This window comes from Diadema antillarum, unplaced genomic scaffold (genome assembly GCF_040938485.1).
Source record: "Diadema antillarum isolate AM-2024a unplaced genomic scaffold, OU_Dant_1.0 seq00001871_RagTag, whole genome shotgun sequence".
In the NCBI taxonomy this organism is placed as follows: Eukaryota; Metazoa; Echinodermata; class Echinoidea; order Diadematoida; family Diadematidae; genus Diadema; species Diadema antillarum.
The window spans coordinates 391,298-411,707 of NW_027272540.1; the positions used below are offsets into that span (position 1 = coordinate 391,298).

A 20,410-nucleotide genomic window follows, 5' to 3' on the forward strand; every position below is an offset into this window, starting at 1 on the left:
CACGGGCAGAGTGGCAGTATCCACTATGCTGTGTCTATGTGCTGTCTGGACTTCTCTTTTCCCTGAAGGTACAGGGGTGCTGATAAAAAGAGAATCGAGACCACAGACATCACAGACTGAACTCAAAATATGCAAGGTATGCGGCTAGGCCTGTAATATCACCCACTCTATTTTGATATTTTTGCTGAAGACATCTGATTCATGACAGAATGTATAGCATCACTGAGTGTACAAATATAACTAAACTTGGATATACAGGGACGGTTGTTATAAACAGGCAGCTTGGGACCAATGAAATTTCCACATCGCATCTGGTATCTTGTTTTATCAGAGATAAAAATGAAGAATCTATATTTTATCTTGTGACATCAGCATCTTGCTATTGTAACAGGTTCCACTGTATAATGCAAATTCATGCTTAGATTTTTCTGAGAAACAGTCTTGTGGATAGCAGATGGCATGTCCTGAACATTACATTGACTGGCACACAAGCAAAAGTTAAGATTTATAATGCAATCAGTCCACAGCACACGCTTTAAAAACGAATATGAGCACAAAAGTAACCAGAGTGAGTAGAAAATTATATGCTCACACAAGACACAGAAATTCACACACCTTCACCATCTGAATTCTTCTAATTTCATGAGGTAAATTGTATATTCATGAGTTTATTGACCAAGTTTGCTGACACCTTGGGCATACATATCAAGACACTTTGCAGGCTACGTCTGTGACTGCATCATAACTCTTTGTTTTATATCGGAATCTCCAAACTGGTAAAGTTCTTATTTATTTTTTAAGTTTGTTCACAAATTTTACAACAATGTAAAGCAAGATCTACTCCCAGTTCTTGCTGATTATAGGTAGATGTAAATCTTGGCCATGGTATGAGCTACTATTGCAAGAAGAAAAAATATACATAAAAAAGACATCAACTGCTCTGTGACAGCCAGTCTCCTTCAATAATGCTAAAAATTGCTCACAAATAGCTATGTTTGAACCATTCGTGTTTATTTTAAAAAGCCGTCAAATCTCCCTGCACATGCACAGAACTGTCTACTGAAAATCTCAACAATTTATCCACAAAGTGATTTTGGATAAAAATAGTTTTCTTTCCACAATTATTGAATGCTACATCATGACATAAACTCTATTAAATTCCAGAAAGATATTCCTATGTGGCAATGGAACGTAGGTATTGGTACCTTAAAATCAATTACGCAACAAGTATGGTGTAGCAGCTTGTACAGCAGTTTCTCTATCATCAGTAGCAGCAGCAGCAACATGAAGAATATGGCAATTCTTTGTCATCATCTTAAAGCATATTGCTACAGTGTCAGTTAATACAACAATCTCTATCAAAAGAGGTGATTAAAAAAAAATACATTATATACATATAAATATATATCATTTGGTTACAATGTAGACACAGTCACCCAGTCCTTTGTCTAAATTGTGCAATGGCCTTTCAAGTTTCGCATGCATGATGAAGTGTGAATAAAAGATACAAAATGATACCAAGCCTAATCATGCACACAGATACCTGGCTCTTAAAAAAAAAAAGGAGGAAAAAAATCCACAAATTCTGAGTCAAGTTTCACTACTTATAGGACTTGATCTCCATTACAATCAATGCAGTTCCCATGGCAACACTTCAAATGCTCCGTAGTGAACGGACGTTGCCTGTCTATGTCCACAGTGAATGGTAATATTCCAATATTCCAAGGTTGCAGTTGCTGGGATATGCATGATGAAAGGGGGAATTCCTGGAAGCAAAAGCAAGTGTGGCTGGGAAAGGAGTTGAGACTCGGGCAGCTGCTATTCCATCTCATCCTCCGTCGTCATGGGGACAGGGGCTGTCACATTCAGTGAGCGCCACCCCACCGGGTCGTAGGTCCACTTGGGGTACATGCGCTTGTAGAGGTTCATCAGTACCGTGTCCTGAGACTTCATCTTGCCGTCAAAGATGCACTTCATGTGGCCGTGGGTGCCTGGAGGGAGAAGTGGGAGAGGGGGAGTCAGAGTAGAAACAAGTGACATTGGTCCTGTTCAAGTGCTCAGAAGTGAACTTGACTAAACCAAACCATACCTTAGTGTACCATACCATACCATGCCATGCCAGATTGGGAACATTCGAGCACTCTGTGGAGAAAACATACCTTATGAGCTATTCTTGGACTCCAATTAGAACTAAGAAGGGTCACACGTTTTGTAGCACCCAACACCTTCACCTCACAGGCCAATGTTTTATACAGGTGTCCCTAATAAAAACCGACTCTTTGTATTATGACTAGTGTGTGTCATTTTTCGCGAGTAAGGCGCTATTTGCAAATTAAAAACACACGAAAATATGAACTCTTGATATTGACATGAGTGGGACAGCCCACACACATTTTTTCCATTCAGTACTGCACTACAAGATCGCGAATTTAACCACTCAAGAAAATGTCTGGAAGTATCGATTCATGAAAAATTAGACTTGCTAAATACATGGTAAATACAGTATGTATCAGTAACCACATTTCCATGGTATGGCACTGTATGTTTTTATCACAATGCTTAGTATTCACTGTTAGCCTTCCATACTAAAGATAGATAAGAGTGAAATAAGCAGATGTCCGCAAACATTCAGAGAAGTTCACAGGAAATTCAGTAAACACTTCCAATTCTTTAAAAGACTGCAGCAGTTTGAGCTAAACTCAGCCACACTTTCTTCTGACAGCAAATTTAACTCTAGCATGAAATATGGTGAAAATTCCAGAGGGAATGATTAATGAAGAATAATTGCCACATTCTTTCAGCCAGTTTTTTAAGGTGCTATGAACCCACCTGCCTTCTTGCCTAGCAAAACAATTCAATGTCTGACAAATAAGGTGATAATGTGCTTGCCTATCACAAGTATGATGCCCCTATGAAAATGCCCCTCTTGGCGAGCTAAGTGGGGGAAATGTCTTTGGATATGGACGACAAGGGGGGAGGGGGAGGGGAGGGTGATAAATCTTACCCAGTGGCTCTCTGATGTGGCCCCTCCTGCCCCACTTGGTGCGCAGCTCAATGGGCTTGAACCACATGATGTCCTCTGTAAAGAAGTGGAAGATTAGAAATCAGTGATGAATGAGAGATAGGTCCCTTGCAGAAGGAGACATGGGCACACACAAACACACACACACAATCACAACACACAGACACACACCTATATACTTGGTACATACACCCTAATGTATACACGTTAGGTGGAAAGGTATCAGAATGATAACTGCACAGCAAGGTTGCTGTGATAAGCATATCGGTAATTATCCTGCAATGAGAGATTAGAAATCTTTACTAGCACGTCCCTGCCAGACAGGGATATGAACAATCACAAACAAACAGACAAACAGACAACATCCAACTTCGTACATACAACACTGAATGCAAACACAAATCACACAAGAGGATATGAACAACCACAGAAAAACTGACGCACACTCAACTTGGTACGTACACCACTGAAGGCAAACACATTCAGATCAAAGAGGTCTGAATGATAACAAAACATGGTCAATGTGTCCTGTGTGATAGACCTTCAATACAGGCTTGTTGATTTCAAATGTACAAGGTAAATTTGGCTTCCTTGAAAGAAGGATAGAGGAGTGATGGACTGACACTACTATAACACATACACATTGAATGCTTTCCTATACTAGTGAGCTGTAAATGGACAATAGCCTGCATTATGAAACTTGGCTATTGTAGGAAACCCTACCAAATGCACACACACCTAGAAGCCAATTAAGGAAGTCATCCTAGCATAATTATGCAGCCAGACAATATAGGGAAACTGATGCAAAATTTTCAAGAGCATTATATGAAAAGAGAAATTTCATCATTGTCTCCATTTCTACATACATTTATGTCAAAAGATCTTTTTAATGAACATGTTCTTCCTCTCTAACCTCTGTTGAAGAACATGTATCTGACCACAGCCTGTCTGTTGATGATCTTGAAGGGATGACCACTGAGGACGACCCTCTTGACCACTATCCTGTCCGGATTGACCCCCAGCAAGGTTCCCGTGGCAACCAGGTTGTGCGTACCTGAATGTGGAAGGATGAGAACAGCTGCATTTTAACACTCACATCAGGAAGAGAAAACACGATGGTGTACACATCACGTGATGCTTTTTAAATGATTTATTGGGATTTGATGGTATTCATCCATTCATTCCAGTGTACATTAAGTTACATTAAGGCCATTATTATAGGCCAAATCTAACTACATCTCTACAGCAGATATTTCAGGAAACTTTGAAGGTGGGATAATCATGGAGAATCTAGAAACATACACATGTGTGGCCATGTGAGGATACTGATTAACTTTCTTTAAGCACATGAAGAGCACACCTCGAGCCATGGCTGCATACTTCTGCATATCAAAACACATACAGCTACACAGTGAAAACAACAAGACCCCCGCCATAGAAAAAAGAAGTCATTTCCAAGGTAATGATCATATTCTGGTAAAAAGTGGGAAAATTTTAAACATGAATCATGCTCACAAAATCTAAGACAATCTTTTGTTTTGTTTTGTTTTTCATAGAAAGCATGTTTCCTTGTTTTGGGCTCTTGTTTGTGAAATGAGCAAATCTACCCATGAAGCCAGTAAGATGCAGGAGTGAATTTCTCTTTTTTTTTTGGCAGAAATTTGATACTCTGCACTCACCATCTGGGAGCTCTTTGAAGACCAGGACGGTGGAAGGTGGGAACATGATGGGGGCAAACACACTGGCCACTGTGACAGCAGAGTCCTTGGGTAGAAACCTTTCATACTGTGGCGAGATCAAAAGCAAAGACAAGAAAGTTATATCAAAAAAGCCACTATACCTTTGTATACCTAGCGCTGCAGGCATTAACATCACCCACTATTGTGTCCTCCCATGTCGTATCCTGGCATCAGTGCACGTACATGTACAAGAAGTACAAATTAGAGCAGAAAACAGCAAACAGTTTCTTCAGCTGTTACCATTTTTTTGCCTTTCTACCAGGGACTTTACTGTGTATTTGTCATCTTCTTCTCTCTTTTTTTTAAATCTGTAAAGAAATCAGCAAATTTTCTTTCCAAAACATTACAATTAATTCATTCAATATGTCAGCAATTTTGGTGCCCATCAGCACTGCTGATAGGGTGCTTATTTTTCTTTCTTTTTTTTCTTTCCCAGCAACTGCAAAACGGAATGAGGTGTATGCACACTTATTATGGTACAAATATGACATTGTGCTAGAAAGGAAAAGAAACACATGAACATAATCATACAATTGTGCTATATCAGCATCATGTGATAACCAACCAAGCAAAAGCACCAGAATTCATGAAGGAACCTACATCAAACCTACATTGAACACAGCTGTGGGATTAAAAAAGGAGAGATGATTATGCAGGTGCCGAGAGCGGAAGTGTTTGTTTGACACAAACATAACACTGTGGAATACTGCAGTAGATAGACACAAGGAAAAAGGGAGAAATCTATGTAATTTACTGACGTGGCAGCTGTGCTCTTCCTACCTTGTGCTTGCCTCCAGACGTGTGCTGGGAGAAAATGGGTCCTGCCCTGAATCGCCGATACCCAACCTGAAAGATCAGCGGCTCCTGCAATGCATATTTAAATATCATGTACAAAACATATACTATACTCGGACTTCCACAAACTTAGTTTCACAAATTTCCTTCACCAAGTATAGAGCCAAATCTGCATGTCACCCATAAGTAACGGCAACATAATTTTTATGGTCTAACAGGTTAAAGAAAAAACTTTTTTAAAAGTATACCTATGATTCAGTAAGGGTGAATTCCAAAAAGTAAATTCACTTTTCTAGCACGATGAAAGAGCACTTGACTAACCGCTTTCAGAAAGGAGGGGGAATAATTGCTACCCTTAACATATGTCAGTATCAAGTAGACAGAATTTGTAATTTTCATGAAAAATGAATTTTTGTGGAATTCCCTTTATATTTTCTTTACATTAGTAGTCTCCTTGTCCAGTGGTTCCAACACCAAAATTTCAAAAATCCATAACTTTTGCATCGATAGTCCCATTTTCCTCAAACTTTCACTGATGTGTTCTACTAATGTTACTGCTTTCACTAAATCCACATTTCTCTGTGGGTTTGGGTTTCTTTTGACAGAGGGGCAGAATGTTATGGGGGAGAGGAACAGCATTTCAAGTTTTCCTCCTTTCTGTGACTTTTTAGTAAACTTTCAGTACAGCTTTTAAATCCATTGTGCCTCATCTCGACCTCCAACAATGTAAGCACACTTTGTCACTCACCTTTGACTTGATGGGATCGGTGAAATCTGGATGCCTTCTGATGGTGAAGTGAAGTACAGACATCTGCAAATTAAAGTCATGGTGCAGACATGGGTTACAACTTCCATGAATGTTTCTCAACTTTGCATATGTTGGTGGTAAGGCAGTGACAAAAAAAAGAAGAAAATAAAATGTTCATACTTTTGATGATTAGAGCAATATCTTTAAGGCACACTTATTAATTGGCATTTGAATGCACTTCTTCATATTTTAATTTGATGAACAGGTGTGTATGTGACTGTGAAAGATGGATAAATTGCCATGCCTTTCAAATTTGTTACAATTCAGGCAAAGGGAAGTTTTTCCGACTACAGAGGGTTAGAGCTGAAATAAACAAATGGTACAAACCACAACCGAACCGACGTTTTTATGAGACATTGGACATAAACATGGCTGGGGATATACACCAAAGAGAACAAAAGAGATATATTTACACATATAAAAGAGATATACCACAGCAAATACACAAGAAACATAATTAAAAGAATGAAAGAGATATACTGAAGAAAATGAAAGAGATATAATAAAATTCAAGGGCTATACTGAGATAATGACAAAGATATATACTGCAGATAATAAAATAGACACCTTCTGTTCATGAGCCAGCAAGCCAAACACCACCAGGGGATGTGATGGATCATAGTCATCTGCAAATACAATCGTCACAAACAAAAGAGACCAAGAGCATTAATCTTTACTGGGTACATCAAAATGAGCAATATTGAAATGAGAGAGATCACAAATAAGATAATACAGTCACTCCATAGGATTGATAATGAAAATGATGAACAGAGGACAGTACTGAGCATTCTAGAGTACATCTAGATATAAAGAGCATATTACACACCCTGACTACTAAGTGCAAAGTGTAGCAGAAGACAGACTGTAAAGCAATGCAAACACTAAAGTCCACTCCTGTGAAATTTCAATGCACTGTCCATCACTCACCTCACAGAACACTTGTTAATTCTGTTCAGCTTTATTAGCTGCAAATTTAAATATCCTACTGCAAAGAAAACTCAAGAAAGTGTTTAGCATATTTAGCTGCACATCAAAATATCCTTTCATGATAACATTCAAGAAGGTAAACAATACATTTTATTGCAACTGATTGGCAAATTGCCGTTATCGACGTAACTATCCATCGATTTTTCAGTTTTTTATTAGTAGCCGTGATTAAAAATTATGGGAATATATACTCGTGTCGGATTCAAACCAGCGGTCTACTGTAAGGTTAATTTGTTAATCAGTTGCAATAAAACCAACTCAAATGCAAGAATTCATTAATTTCATACAACAGATTATGTTTATACTCACCAAAGACACTTCTAGGCACATCTGATATGTGGATAGTGACATAGTTGCCAACCTGGAAAGCAAAGACAAATATATTACTAAACAAGTGAATAAAAGTGAATAAATTCACAAATATGTTGATTCCCATCAATAAAGAAACAGCAATAGAGAATACGAGCATATATAACAAAAGCAACTTCACAATCCATGGCAGCAAAAAAAAACTAGAAATATCACTTAAGGTGATTAATACCCCCGCCCCGTGACGACAGTCTTACCCAAGGAATGATTTTTCCTTGATCTTCTGCCATTTAAATGCCGTTACCATGGCAACGCAGCTTCCGACATGTCCGAAAAATATGTCTTGCACATCTTCCCACCAAGACTATTGTGTGTGCCACATTTCATAAGCTTTTGTCAAAAACTGAGGAAGTAGTTCAATCCACAAGATCTTTCCTTGATCTTCCGCCATTAATATGCCGTTACCATGGCAACGCAGCTTCCGACACGTCCAAAAAATATGTCTTGCACATCTTCCCACCAAGACCAATGTGTGTGCCACATTTCATGAGCTTCAGTCGAATACAGAGGAAGTAGTTCAATCCGCAAGATCTTTCCTTGATCTTCTGCCATTTATATGCCGTTACCATGGCAACGCAGCTTCCGACACGTCCGAAAAATATGTCTTCCACATCTTCCCACCAAGATCAAGGTGTGTGCCACATTTCATAAGCTTTGGTCAAAAAACTGAGGAAGTAGTTAAATCCGCAAGATCTTTCCTTGATCTTCTGCCATTAATATGCCGTTACCATGGCAACGTACTTTCGGGTACTGTCAAAAAATGCGTCTTGCACATCTACAACCAAAGGCACACATCTGTACCAAGTTTCATGGAAATTGGGCAAAAACTGAGGAAGTAGTTTGCAACACAAAGTTTTCCATCATTTTGGCTCATAATATGTGAGCTGCTACCATGGCAACATACTTTTTGTCACTGTCAAGAAATAAGTCATGCTGACCTATATCCTAAGACAAACATTCAATATGAATTCCATGAGAATTGGAAGAACACTGATGAAGCAGTTTTGCCATGAAGCATTTTGCCCTATATTTTACCAATAACATGCCGTTACCATGGCAACGCACTTTTTGCCACTGCGGAAATATGTGTCTTGCACATTAACATATTCAGATGAACATCTGTACCTAATTTCATAAAAATTGATCAAAAACTGTGGGAGGAGTTCGCGACGCAAGATTTGTACCCATTTTTGCCCATAATATGCCGTTACCATGGCAACGTACTTTTGGGTACTGTAAAAAAATACGTCTTGCACATCTACAACCCAAGGCACACATCTGTGCCAAGTTTTATGGGAATCGGTTGAAAACTGAGGAAGTAGTTCGCGATGCAAGATTTGCAACGGACCGACCGCCCGACCACCCGACCGCCCGACCACCCGACCGCCCGACCGACCGCCCGACCGACCGCCCGACCGCCCGACCGCCCGACCGTCCGCTGATTCCTATACACCCCCTTCAAACTTCGTTTGGCGGGGGTATAAAAAAATGTAGTGCTTTCACTAGAATATAATGCATCTGTGGTCGAAACAAGAATGACTTGTACACGATGTCACAAGAACATCTAACTAAACCACTGTCACATCCTGACATACCAGCAAGCAGGGAGGGGTGCATACCGTCATATCATGGTTTGAGGTGAAATGTACATAGCTGTCTACTGCATATGCCATACATTTCACAGTCTATTTGTTTTTGTGAATTTCAATAGTTCATCAATATATGTGAGATAAACAAGTCATGGAAATATTGACTGCCTTAACAGAAATGTCGTGCACATCATCTCTTAGGTGGGAAATCTCTTAATATTCTCTCGAATACAAATAATTCTTATTCCTCATGCTGCCACAGTGGTTATCGACTGCAGATTCAACAACAGCTATAGCATCTTCATGGCAATTACACCGGTCTGCTAGTTGCATAAAGCATGGTAGAGAGTGACTTTTGATCATGGATGACAGTTTCTAATACCTGCCTGATGGTCACAGGTTATCCCACAAACAATACTGTAAAACCAGAAACATTTGCGGCATGAAACTTTTGCGGATGTGGGCCGACGCCCTTTTTCGTGGCATGTAACTTTCATGAATTGGTGACTGGCATTCAATGCATTGTGTACATACCGAATCTTTCGTGAATCTTGGCTCCTTGCGAAAATTGCAAAAGTTTCATGCAAGCAAACATGTCAGGTTTTACAGTAAGTCTCATCAGAAGACGAATGGATATATGCAACTTCTGTACACAGCGATCCCTACATATTGTGTCATAAAACAGACATTATCTTTTCTACGTACGTATACAAGCTGATACCATGGTCACACATTGTTGCAATGTCAGTATGAAACATCTGCAGGTAGTTTTTGAATTTAGGCCAACAGAATATTGCAATTGTGGCTGATCAATGCACACAAATATGTAATTTGCCACCTTCCTACACTAGTCAGAGGTGTAACAATTAATCACCAATTACTACAGGAACACAAGTGACGGTGCTGTCGTCTGCGGACTCACCTCGGCCAAACTGTCACTCTTGGTGGCTAGCACCCTCTTCTTGGTCCTGTCAAAGCTCTCAAACTGGAAGATCCGGGCGTAGTCATGGGGGAGGTTTTCCTTCGGGTCCCATGGCGACGTGCGGAAGCTCTTCAACCCCCGATACCTGGTACCGAAGGGAGGAGGAAAAATGCATTAAGGAAGGGGAGGGTATTTGGAAGAGGCTAAAGTGAACTGAAATCTCTGACACCGTATCCCGATAAATGTTCTACCATGCACACCACAGACGTTGTATTTCAAAGTAAAAACCACCGCACAGTGTCTCTCTAAAATCAAGTGTTTATTGCACATTAATAAGTTCCTGGCAGAATCAAAACCATGAATACTCTTCTGAAAGTTGGTTTAGATTCATAAATACTAATAATTTATGAAAGCATAGAAATCAGAGAGCATAAATGCTACTGGAGGTGGTATGTATTAGCAAAAATATCTGGGACATCCACAAGACACATGAGGCTACAAGCTTTTACACAATTTTGCAATTACTTGCCCACAATCATAGAAATGAGTGAAACTGACACTACTTTTGAAATATTGCAGTTCATTCCAAAACACAAATACTTTGTCTTTTTCATTGAAATCTAAAATTCCTTTGACTGAACACTTTTAAATGATCACATCAAATCAACAGTCCAGTCACCACCACCCTTACAAGTAAAGCCATAAAATGACAAACTGACATGATGAAAGTATCTATACATACTTACTGTTTAGCAAGAGCATTAACTCATTGCCTCTGACAATAAATCATTTATTGTAGATTTGATACATGGCACATGGAGTTCCAGTAAGCCATAGGTAAGTACCACACTGATTTTTTTTTTTCTCTGTCATTATATAAAAAATGCTTGTTCTTACCTTGCAAATCTCACCCTGGCATTTGTGTGCATTGGAGTGTCTATCTCGTCTGGGAACATTTCATTCATCCGTTCTTCTCTGTACTTCTCGAGCCTATCAGAGAAGGGGACCAAGAAAAACACAAAAACCATTATTTCCCCATCAAATGTCTTCAACTTGCGAGGTGCACGACAAAATTATAGTCCTACTCTTAATGGACTAGAAAAGCACAAAAATCTCCAAAGTCATGACTAAACACAAATGATAATGACTACACTTGAAGCATCGATGCTTACATTTTCCGCTCCGCTTCCTCGTCAAAATGGACATCGTAGTTCTCCTTGCTCCCGCCACTGATGCTGACCTATCAAACAAAATGCACCAAGAGGCAAAATATTTGGCTATTCATGCACATGTGTCAGTTGTCAGCAGCAACATTTATCACCAGTAAAGGATAACAGTGCTGCATAGTTGCGAATTGTGAACTGTCTTCATTTTCACAACACACCAACACTTTTTATAACTCTTTTTTAAAGTCTCATTTTACAACACAGCATTTCAGTTACATGTATGAAAATGCAGGGAATATAACCATGGCCAACTATGTTAGAGGTAACAATATATTAGGATTACTTTGTGAAGTGATTTAGATATGGACCTCAATGGCAGTTGTCAGGCAGGCCCTCTACCTATAACTCACAGTATAATGGATGCCAAGATGTAACATAACAGAAGCTTCCATGAGCCTCAATGAAAGAGAATGAACGAAAACAAAACTTGAAAAGAAAAAGTACATATCCATCATTTATACTTTTTATCTCTCTCTCAGACTTACACAAAAATAGATTTTATGCTTGTCCATACCCACCTACATATTACCTACCTATTCCCTACCTTTATCAAAACAAAGATACATAATATACACACAAGGATATGTGCACACATAGATGTAACTCTGTAAATGTCCCCACTCACTGTGTCAAACTCCATATCATCTGCCTCCGTCCCACCTCCAACCACTGACTCCGAGTCTGCTGAATCTGGTATAGGAACATCATCGTCATCATCCTCAGCTTCACTGTCCTATGAGGTTTGTAAATAGATGGAGACCATATTACAAAATAATCACACCAAATAGAAAAAAAAAAACAATGTCAAGAATGATAACATCAAATTCTTGAGATTCGGAGGATCATATGTCACTGGTATCAATGACTTCTTACCTGGCATTGATATTCACAGATACTTGTTGGTAAACAGAGATTGAAAGCTGGTGAATGCACAAATACAATCGACCTAATCCGGAATAACTTCCAACCCCAGCCTGAAAAAAAGATTAGGACTGGTATGTTTATAGAATGATGCTATTCATAACTCAGGATATGTTTGAAGTCCAATATGTATCCTGTCTTGAACTGCACAAAGACTGTGGAGAACAATCAACTTTGCACATATAAATCATGTCTTCTGCAATATTACATAACTTTTACAATATTACAGAACTTTTTATACCCTTTGTTACAATGCCACAGAGTTGTGGTGCAATACTCAAGTTGAATTCCTATGGAATTCAATGGAGCAATGTGATATCATGTAGATGACATTTAGATAGAGAAATGCAGCCATTTTACCTCCTCATCTCCAGTATCGTCATCCTCATCATCTTCCTCATCATCATCGCTCTCAACGATCCAAGTCGCCTGGTAGTCCGACGTGCCCTTTGGTACTCTCTTCATAATCTGTTTCTTATTTTCCTCTTGTAGGGCACCTACATCATGGAGGAAGAGAAAAATAGACATCAATGCGTAGTTCACCTAAGATAAGAATGAAATTACTCTTGTGAATATATCTTCTTACGAACAATACAGAAACTGCACAATATTGACACATCTTCTTTTGGAAAGTTCTTTGCACCCTGTCATAACCCCGTGCACCTCCACAAACATGAGCATAAACAGACAGACAGACAGACAGACACACATACACAAATTACACATATAAGGGAAAAAAATCCACACCACACTATCATACCAGCACACACACACACAAACACAAACACTTACATACGAGAACAGACACACTTATACACAGGTTCCAATGGTGAGTTCTTAAAATCTAAGCATAGTTTCATCGCTTGACTCTTTCAAAATACCTCAGGACTCATACACCAATACATCCAACAGATGTATTACGGACCAATTTGAAGCACACTTTGATGTGATCAATAGCCTATTGCACCCATTCAAATGCCACAACATCTTTGGGGACTGTCTGTCCTCAGTTGACAAATGGGCACTTCTGAGATGGGTCATTTTGACAGGCACTTTGAACTTTTGATGGCATTTCTACACAAACCCACACACACAACAGAGGAAACACCACATCCTTTCTCACCTTCAGCCTCAGCGAGTTCTTCCTCTGTCGGCCACGTTTGCTCCCCAGCCATGGGGTCTGGTTCGGCCTCTGCTTGCAGGGACTCCTGGTTCTGGCTGTCCGCCACCTCCAGTATCCTGGAACCTTCTTCCATGGTCTCCGTCTCATCATCATCCTGTGATTTGGGATGGGACCACATCAGTCATCAACTGAGCATCGAGAAGTTAGTACAGTGAACTCCTGCTATATAACGAAATCCTCGGGACTGGCAATTTTCTTTTGTTATAAACAATATCAAAATTTCGTTATAACCGAACAAATAAACAATAAAACACAAAGAGTGGGTAATTTTGTGGCCTGAATATTTACTTCGTTGTAACCAGAATTTCGTTATAACCGTGTTTGTTATAAAGGGAGTGCACTCTTACATATTGCACTGATGAGGGGGTGGGGGGGGGGGAGTGGAAGGGGCAGAACATTTGCAGCTCAAGCTTTTGTCCTCCCTTGCCACATATTACACCCACTGGCAGGCAGGCTTTCATTGAGCAACTGAAGAGTCCTGCACATCCTCAAATAATAATTTCTGGCAAGACCAACAATAATCCCTTGGCGGAGAGTTAACAAGCACATCTCATAGAAGACCAAATATAGATCATTTCCGTAACTTGGATTTAAAAACTGCGATACTATGTCTTCATAATGGCATACACATACTGGTCAATCTGTAACAGCTGACCCAAAACTACATAGGCATTGAATTACATGCATATGACATTAAAAAATCTCATATAATATTGGTGAATAATATTGTAAATAGCATCAGTGACTTTGCAAATGAATTTATGCAATATAAGTTAAAACAAAACAAAACAAAAAACAAAACATGGTAACAATGCCCACAATAAACATTTGCACTTGGGGCAAAAAAGCAACAAAGTTCACACTCACAACAGCCATATCATCGCCATCTTTCTTGGCTTTCCTCTTGACCTTCCTGGGGTTCAAAGGGCAAGGGTCAGCGGGGGCATCAATTTGTGCCATTTGGAAGTCGCCATACCCAGGCAGGTGGACCAGTCCATTCACAGAGAGGGATGCTCCTCTCACGAAACCTGTAACCTTCAGGGTTCCCCTCCCTTCCTGCAGTGAAAACACAAAGACTAGCTAATGAAAGTGAACATATTTCTTTTGAAGTGCTGTGAGGGAAAGTGCTTGAAATTATATTGCAAAAACAAACTACTGCTCTAGTTTAAGCAATGCACCCTCTTTCCTTTACACACTGTGATTTTTTAAACAGGAATCCACAAAAACAAGAGCACTTAGTAAATATACTGGTACATTAAAAGTTCATATGATGAGAATGAATTCATAAATTTCATGTATCATTCATAATTTATTATATCATTTATTAACCAAACAAATAATTTTTAAACCTTTATACACTCAGTAATAACAGTGTTTTTGGTTTTTGCTTTTCGATTATCACAAATGAGTCGGTACACTACAAGCATACCTGCGTTTCGCTGGGTTCAAAAGTCACATCATCCGCCAACACGTGGGGTCGAATGTCGCGCCACTTGACCCGGTTCAGTTTCTGCTCTGCCAAGTGTCGCAAGAGAAGCACATTGTCCTGGTCACTGTCGAGGGCATACAACTTGCCATCTGCAAACCTGAGAAGCAGTGAATGACAATTAATTTGTCAGACACACTTTACAAGATTTACTCAGTTTGTTTCTATGAACTTAGAATACCAATATAGTGGCACTACAATTTTATTCAAGCATAAAAGCAAATACAAGAATGCATACACACAGACACACACAGAGACACACAAATAAACTGCATAATAGTTCTGTGGCCCCAAAAAGTGTATACTGACGGTGTCATCTTGATAGAGCCGAGATACATATATAAAGCCTATCCTATACTGAGATATCAGATTAAATCATCTTATTGCACTAAAATAACATACCGAGTATGATTCTCGTGATTGCAGGAAGAGAGGCGAGACAATTCTGAACATCATCGCTTCGAATTGCAGCATGAATTTATCAATCAGTTCTGAGTTTACAAGTGCAATTTTTATCTCCCATTTTTCAGTGCAACTTCTCAGCGCAGTCGGACTGCACATTGCTTCCCACAGCTCAAAACAAGAGTTCAGAGAAGCCAAGAGTGTGAATGTGTTTCAAGGGGTATGTGGAGAATAAATAAAGTAAAATCTGTTAAGAACAAGATCAATGTTTAATCCAACATTCCAAATTTTAGCGCACAATTCAATTACCTTCTCTCAATTTGTTTCTGCAGGGACTTTTTGACTTCAGTCCGTTTCTTTAGCGGAACATCTTTCAGTCCCTGTTGGCAGAGGAATGAGGACAAGTGGTACTGGAATCATTAACAGAACAATACATGAATAGTAATACCTTGATTCCTCCACAGAATATGAACCTGCTATATATATGATGACAAGGCACACAATGTGCATATTATACACAATCAAAACCAGGCTGAGATCACTATGCACAAAAACCGACAACACATTTAATATGTTCAGTCTAACCACCAGCCCATAGACCCATGAAAGATTTCATATCAACTACAATATTATCACTGGTTTTTATTTGCCTGTGAGAACATCTCCAAGACCACCATCATGAATGCTCAGTCAACAGGGTTTCACAGGTCTCAATTTGGTTGGGGATTTGGCTTGGCATTTGAAGCCAGTAATGAGAACTGTCCACTTTGAACTTATCCGTATCTGACATTTCATCTGTTTTTCAAATCATTTTCAAAAAAGTACAAAGTTAATTTTTTTTTCTATTCAACACTGATGTGTAAATTAGCAATTATAACACTGATATGTGTAAATTACCATAGGAATTTTGACACTGATATGTGTAAATTGGCAATTCTGACACTGTCTCCACTGTGAAATTTTCATTACAATTCAAAGAAAATGATGACATCAAATTTTATGTGTGAAACTGAACAGTCACACTTGATTTTGATTTTGCAATAGCCTAACAATGCCTACCTGGGTGGCAAATGTGACGGACGGCAAGCCCTGGGCAAAGAGACAGGACAGGCAAAGGTCGCCCCAGTCATCCCAGCAGGCGTTGGGGTCGACCAGGCACAGCACGGTGTCCGCCGCCTTCGCCGTATCGAGAATGGCCGACAGGTTGCTGGAAGGCACGACAATGCTGAATCTCCTCTTGAATCGGGGAAGGCTGGAAATAAATTTAATCAAATCATTGAAATGTCACTAAGTACTTATTTATGAGCATGCACTGGACCTGAGAAATTAATAATTTGCATGGTTGCAGTGCAACTCAATACAGCAATAACTGATTCACTAAATACAACAATGTTCAATAGAGAGGCCTAAAGTTACATGACATATTTTTTAATGATTTTTTTCTTCTTCTTTACATACATGACACAATTGCTGATCATTGAAAATCACCTGGAATTGAACCAGATCAGCTCACATTATGATATAACTGCTGATTTGATTTGATTGACAACAAATACGATAGCACTAATAGCCATTCTCAAAAGTTTTATCCATTGATCAAGACAGTAGGAACATATTAAGATATCATGTTTACATTCCATAATCACACAAAAAAAGTAAAATTTCATCAACGCACAACACAGTATTATTGTTAAGATTTTGGAAAGATTCTGTAAGAAAGGGAATTTAAATCCTACAAAGAGAAATATGAAAACAACAGATCATACCAGATATGAAGCAAATTACTGTTGCTGTTAGGATACTCCACGGCATCACTGTCTGCTGCCCTCAGACAGCCAACGACACGGTCCACATCCACAGCACCGTGGAGGGGTAGGACCATCTAGAAATATAGAATCAAACAGAAGGAGGGGAAACATATCTGGTGATGTACAATTGTACATGTAAAGGAATGAACATGTGTATCTTGCACAGTCATATGTAGCTATTGCCAAACTACTTACAGCGGACTTTCCAATTACCAATTTCAGCTTGTGTTGCAACATCATTCTAAGCACAGATATAGGAAAAGATGCCACCACCAAGTAATCCTTTATTTCCTCTGGGAGTTATCTTTTTTTAGAGCAATCATACAGTTCTGCACATATGCTCATATCCATCATTTGACATGGTTAATGCAACAAAGAATTAACCTGAATCATAAGTCAGTAAACTGGTTGCTTTTCACACAAATATATTTTACCTGCTTCACAATGTTAGACAATACAACTCTACACAGACTAATAAAACTGCATACAAATAAAATTGAAACAGTGAGTTTAGTCACCAGAACTATTTCCATAAACACAGTTTGTAATACCGGTACTCCTCAAACCCTGCTTTGAAAAAACACTGAGTGTTGTGAATCAAATAGTAACAGAGGCAATGAACAATACATGAGATTGCATGGTGCAAAATGAAGTTCAGTGCACTCCCGTTATAACGAACATGGTTAAAATGAAATTCCAGTAAAAACGAAGTAATACATATTCAGCAATATAATCGGCCCTACGTTTATTTGTTCAGTGGTAATGAAATGTCAATATAACGAAAGAAAACTGCCGGTCCCAAGGACTTTGTTATAACGGGAGTCCACTGTAGCCTCGTAAGTTTCTTACCACCAAGTTTGGGGGTGCATCAACACCGCCCATTCTCTTTTGGCTCAGCAGCTCATCTCGCTTTTGTTTCCGTAGCTGTAAGGCCTGCACAGTGTGGAAGAAACCATGAAACCATGTTTGTTTGTTGGTTACCTTCATTTCACAGGGTCACTTGTGAAGACATCACACCGGTAGATGTAAATGTAACGTGATATGTGAGTAGGCCCTACTTTCTCATTTCTCTACACCTGATATGAATCACTCTATAATCAGAGAACACGCTAATACTGTCACTTAAACATTACTGGAAGACAAAGAGAAAATTATTTTTTTTTTTTCTTCAGAAAATACTCTTCAGAAAGCTAGCTGTTCGAAACTGTTAAATTCCACTTTTGAGTTACGAATTACAGAAATAGAGCAAGTAAAAGTGGCTTTATCTTCTTTTAAGTGGAACAGCCATACAAGAATGTTATTCAATATAATGGGAGGGGGGGGGGGAGAGGAAAGCTTGTGAATTCTGTGCATTACGTACACTCATTTCTCTCATCCAAAACTGACTGTCCACAAAACTTCCCACATTGAACTTCTTCTCTTGAGAAAAGATAATTTATCAGCATATATTTTAAGTCGAGTACTTACTACTGAAAATTGAAATAGTTGTAGAGTAAAAACACCAGTTTTCGGACATTGAAGCTTTTCTGCAATATTTGTTCAACTCAAATAATACATACAACATTCAATATCTACCAAAATGTATGTTAAATATATCTAACTACTTTTTCTCAATGTTGATTTATGTAAAATACATCATAAAATTTATACTATAGTAGCCTATCACCTTGATAATCCCCCAGAACCCATCCGGCCTCTCCAGAATTCGGACACATGCTATACGCGTTCAATGTCAATGCGTGTACAAGACTGCTGAAAATGTGCCATGCCATATACCTTGTTGGTGCAAGGTTGCATTGGGGACGTGGTGGCATCCGTTAGTGTCTGCGAATTCTGATGAGTCAGCACTTGCATTCAACCCCTGACTGTACATTAAAAGTCACTGCATCAGCAAATACAGAGATTTTGTTTTTCTTAAATTGTGTTTTTGAGGATACCATCAAACTCTGAGCTTGTGATGAGCGAAAAAAATCTCACAAGAGATTGGCGTATTTCCTCTTTTTTAGCACTTTTCGGTGACCATGGTGACCCCGATTCTAAACACAGGACTTATTTTCGCTCGAACTAGATCTATATGGAAAAATTGCGCCGATTCTGCGCTTTTGACAGCAAAATCTGGGATTTCAGATGGATTTTTGGAGGTGACTAAGGCACTCTCCTGTTGTGAACAACAGTACCGGTGCCAGTATGTGAAACGATACGATGTGTGTTTTGTGACAATAGAATTCGCTGGCTTGTGATAAGTGAAAGGTGTCCGCATTTTGGAGGCTGGCCGAAAACTAGGGATTTACTCTAGTTTCTTCTCGAATACAATTCAAACCACACAGTAACCTCAGGCACAGTCATTATTACCAAGACTGCTCCATATTTACCTTATTCCTGCGATCAGCTTTGCTTAGTTCTCTCTTCCATTTCCTCGATATGGTCGTGGCATTTACTTTTCCTACAAAAAACAAATCAGCAAATGCGGCATGCCATGTCATCCAACACTATTACACTAACAAGTATGAGGATATCACTGTACAAAATTTTTAACTGACTGAATTTCTACCACTGACGATAAGTATGAAAGTAAATTTTCACTTATTCTAAAGAAATGAATGAAACAATGTCAACACTCAACAGTAGAAACACTTGCCATGCTCACACAACTCAGGGTAGAATAGAATTTATGGATTTAAATTTGAAAGTGAAACATTGAAAGAGGAGACTGATTCTCTGAATAATATTCAGATATTCAGATATTCTGATATTGAAAATGTTTAGATGTTGAATGCTGAAGTTTTACTGCATAGTCTATATTATTACTGGTAGATCTAGTGGTGGTGTAAATTATGTGCAAATTAACTGGTTACATGTTATCAGTGATTATGCTTGGTACAATGTACCTACCTTTTAGTTGCACATCTATTTTCCCCTTGCTACGGTGACGTCCTGTCTTGTGTCCTTTATTTTGTTGCTTTAAAGGGCCTGCTCTGTGTGATGTTTTCGCCATTTTAATTTGACGGGTACAGCGGGTGACTTGCTTTGCACTTGGAAACTAAACACATGTGTAGGGCAGGGTTATACACTGGCTGAAAATGCGTGTCTAAACACCACATGTATTGCACAACTGCACTGATTGCCAAAATACAATGTACTAGTAATCGCATC

General features: G+C 39.0%; 1 protein-coding gene across 1 annotated transcript; it reads right to left on the reverse strand.

Annotated features, from left to right (window-relative positions):
* Window positions 1-1,818: 1,818 nt before the first annotated feature.
* Window positions 1,819-20,346, reverse strand: LOC139712893 (pre-rRNA-processing protein TSR1 homolog). The gene is made up of 22 exons (XM_071624671.1): window positions 20,150-20,346; window positions 19,630-19,700; window positions 18,107-18,190; window positions 17,216-17,331; window positions 16,509-16,701; window positions 15,759-15,829; window positions 14,991-15,147; window positions 14,471-14,617; window positions 13,502-13,655; window positions 12,739-12,875; window positions 12,083-12,190; window positions 11,404-11,471; window positions 11,129-11,221; window positions 10,232-10,376; window positions 7,661-7,712; window positions 6,932-6,990; window positions 6,305-6,367; window positions 5,542-5,625; window positions 4,702-4,807; window positions 3,936-4,076; window positions 3,005-3,079; window positions 1,819-1,991 (listed from the first exon to the last, which is right to left on the reverse strand). Exons 1-22 carry the CDS (start codon window positions 20,250-20,252, stop codon window positions 1,819-1,821), a joined length of 2,400 nt encoding a protein of 799 aa, XP_071480772.1. The 5' UTR covers window positions 20,253-20,346.
* Between the last annotated feature and the right edge of the window lie 64 nt (window positions 20,347-20,410).

Excerpts from the sequence above, each read along its gene's own strand:
- LOC139712893 (XM_071624671.1), bottom strand. The coding sequence starts at position 20,252 with ATGGCGAAAACATCACACAGAGCAGGCCCTTTAAAGCAACAAAATAAA. Across the intron at positions 17,332-18,106 it reads ATGCACCCCCAAACTTGGTG|ATGGTCCTACCCCTCCACGG; the intron begins GTAAGAAACTTA and ends CTATATTTCTAG. Across the intron at positions 11,472-12,082 it reads ATGATATGGAGTTTGACACA|GTCAGCATCAGTGGCGGGAG; the intron begins GTGAGTGGGGAC and ends TTTGTTTGATAG.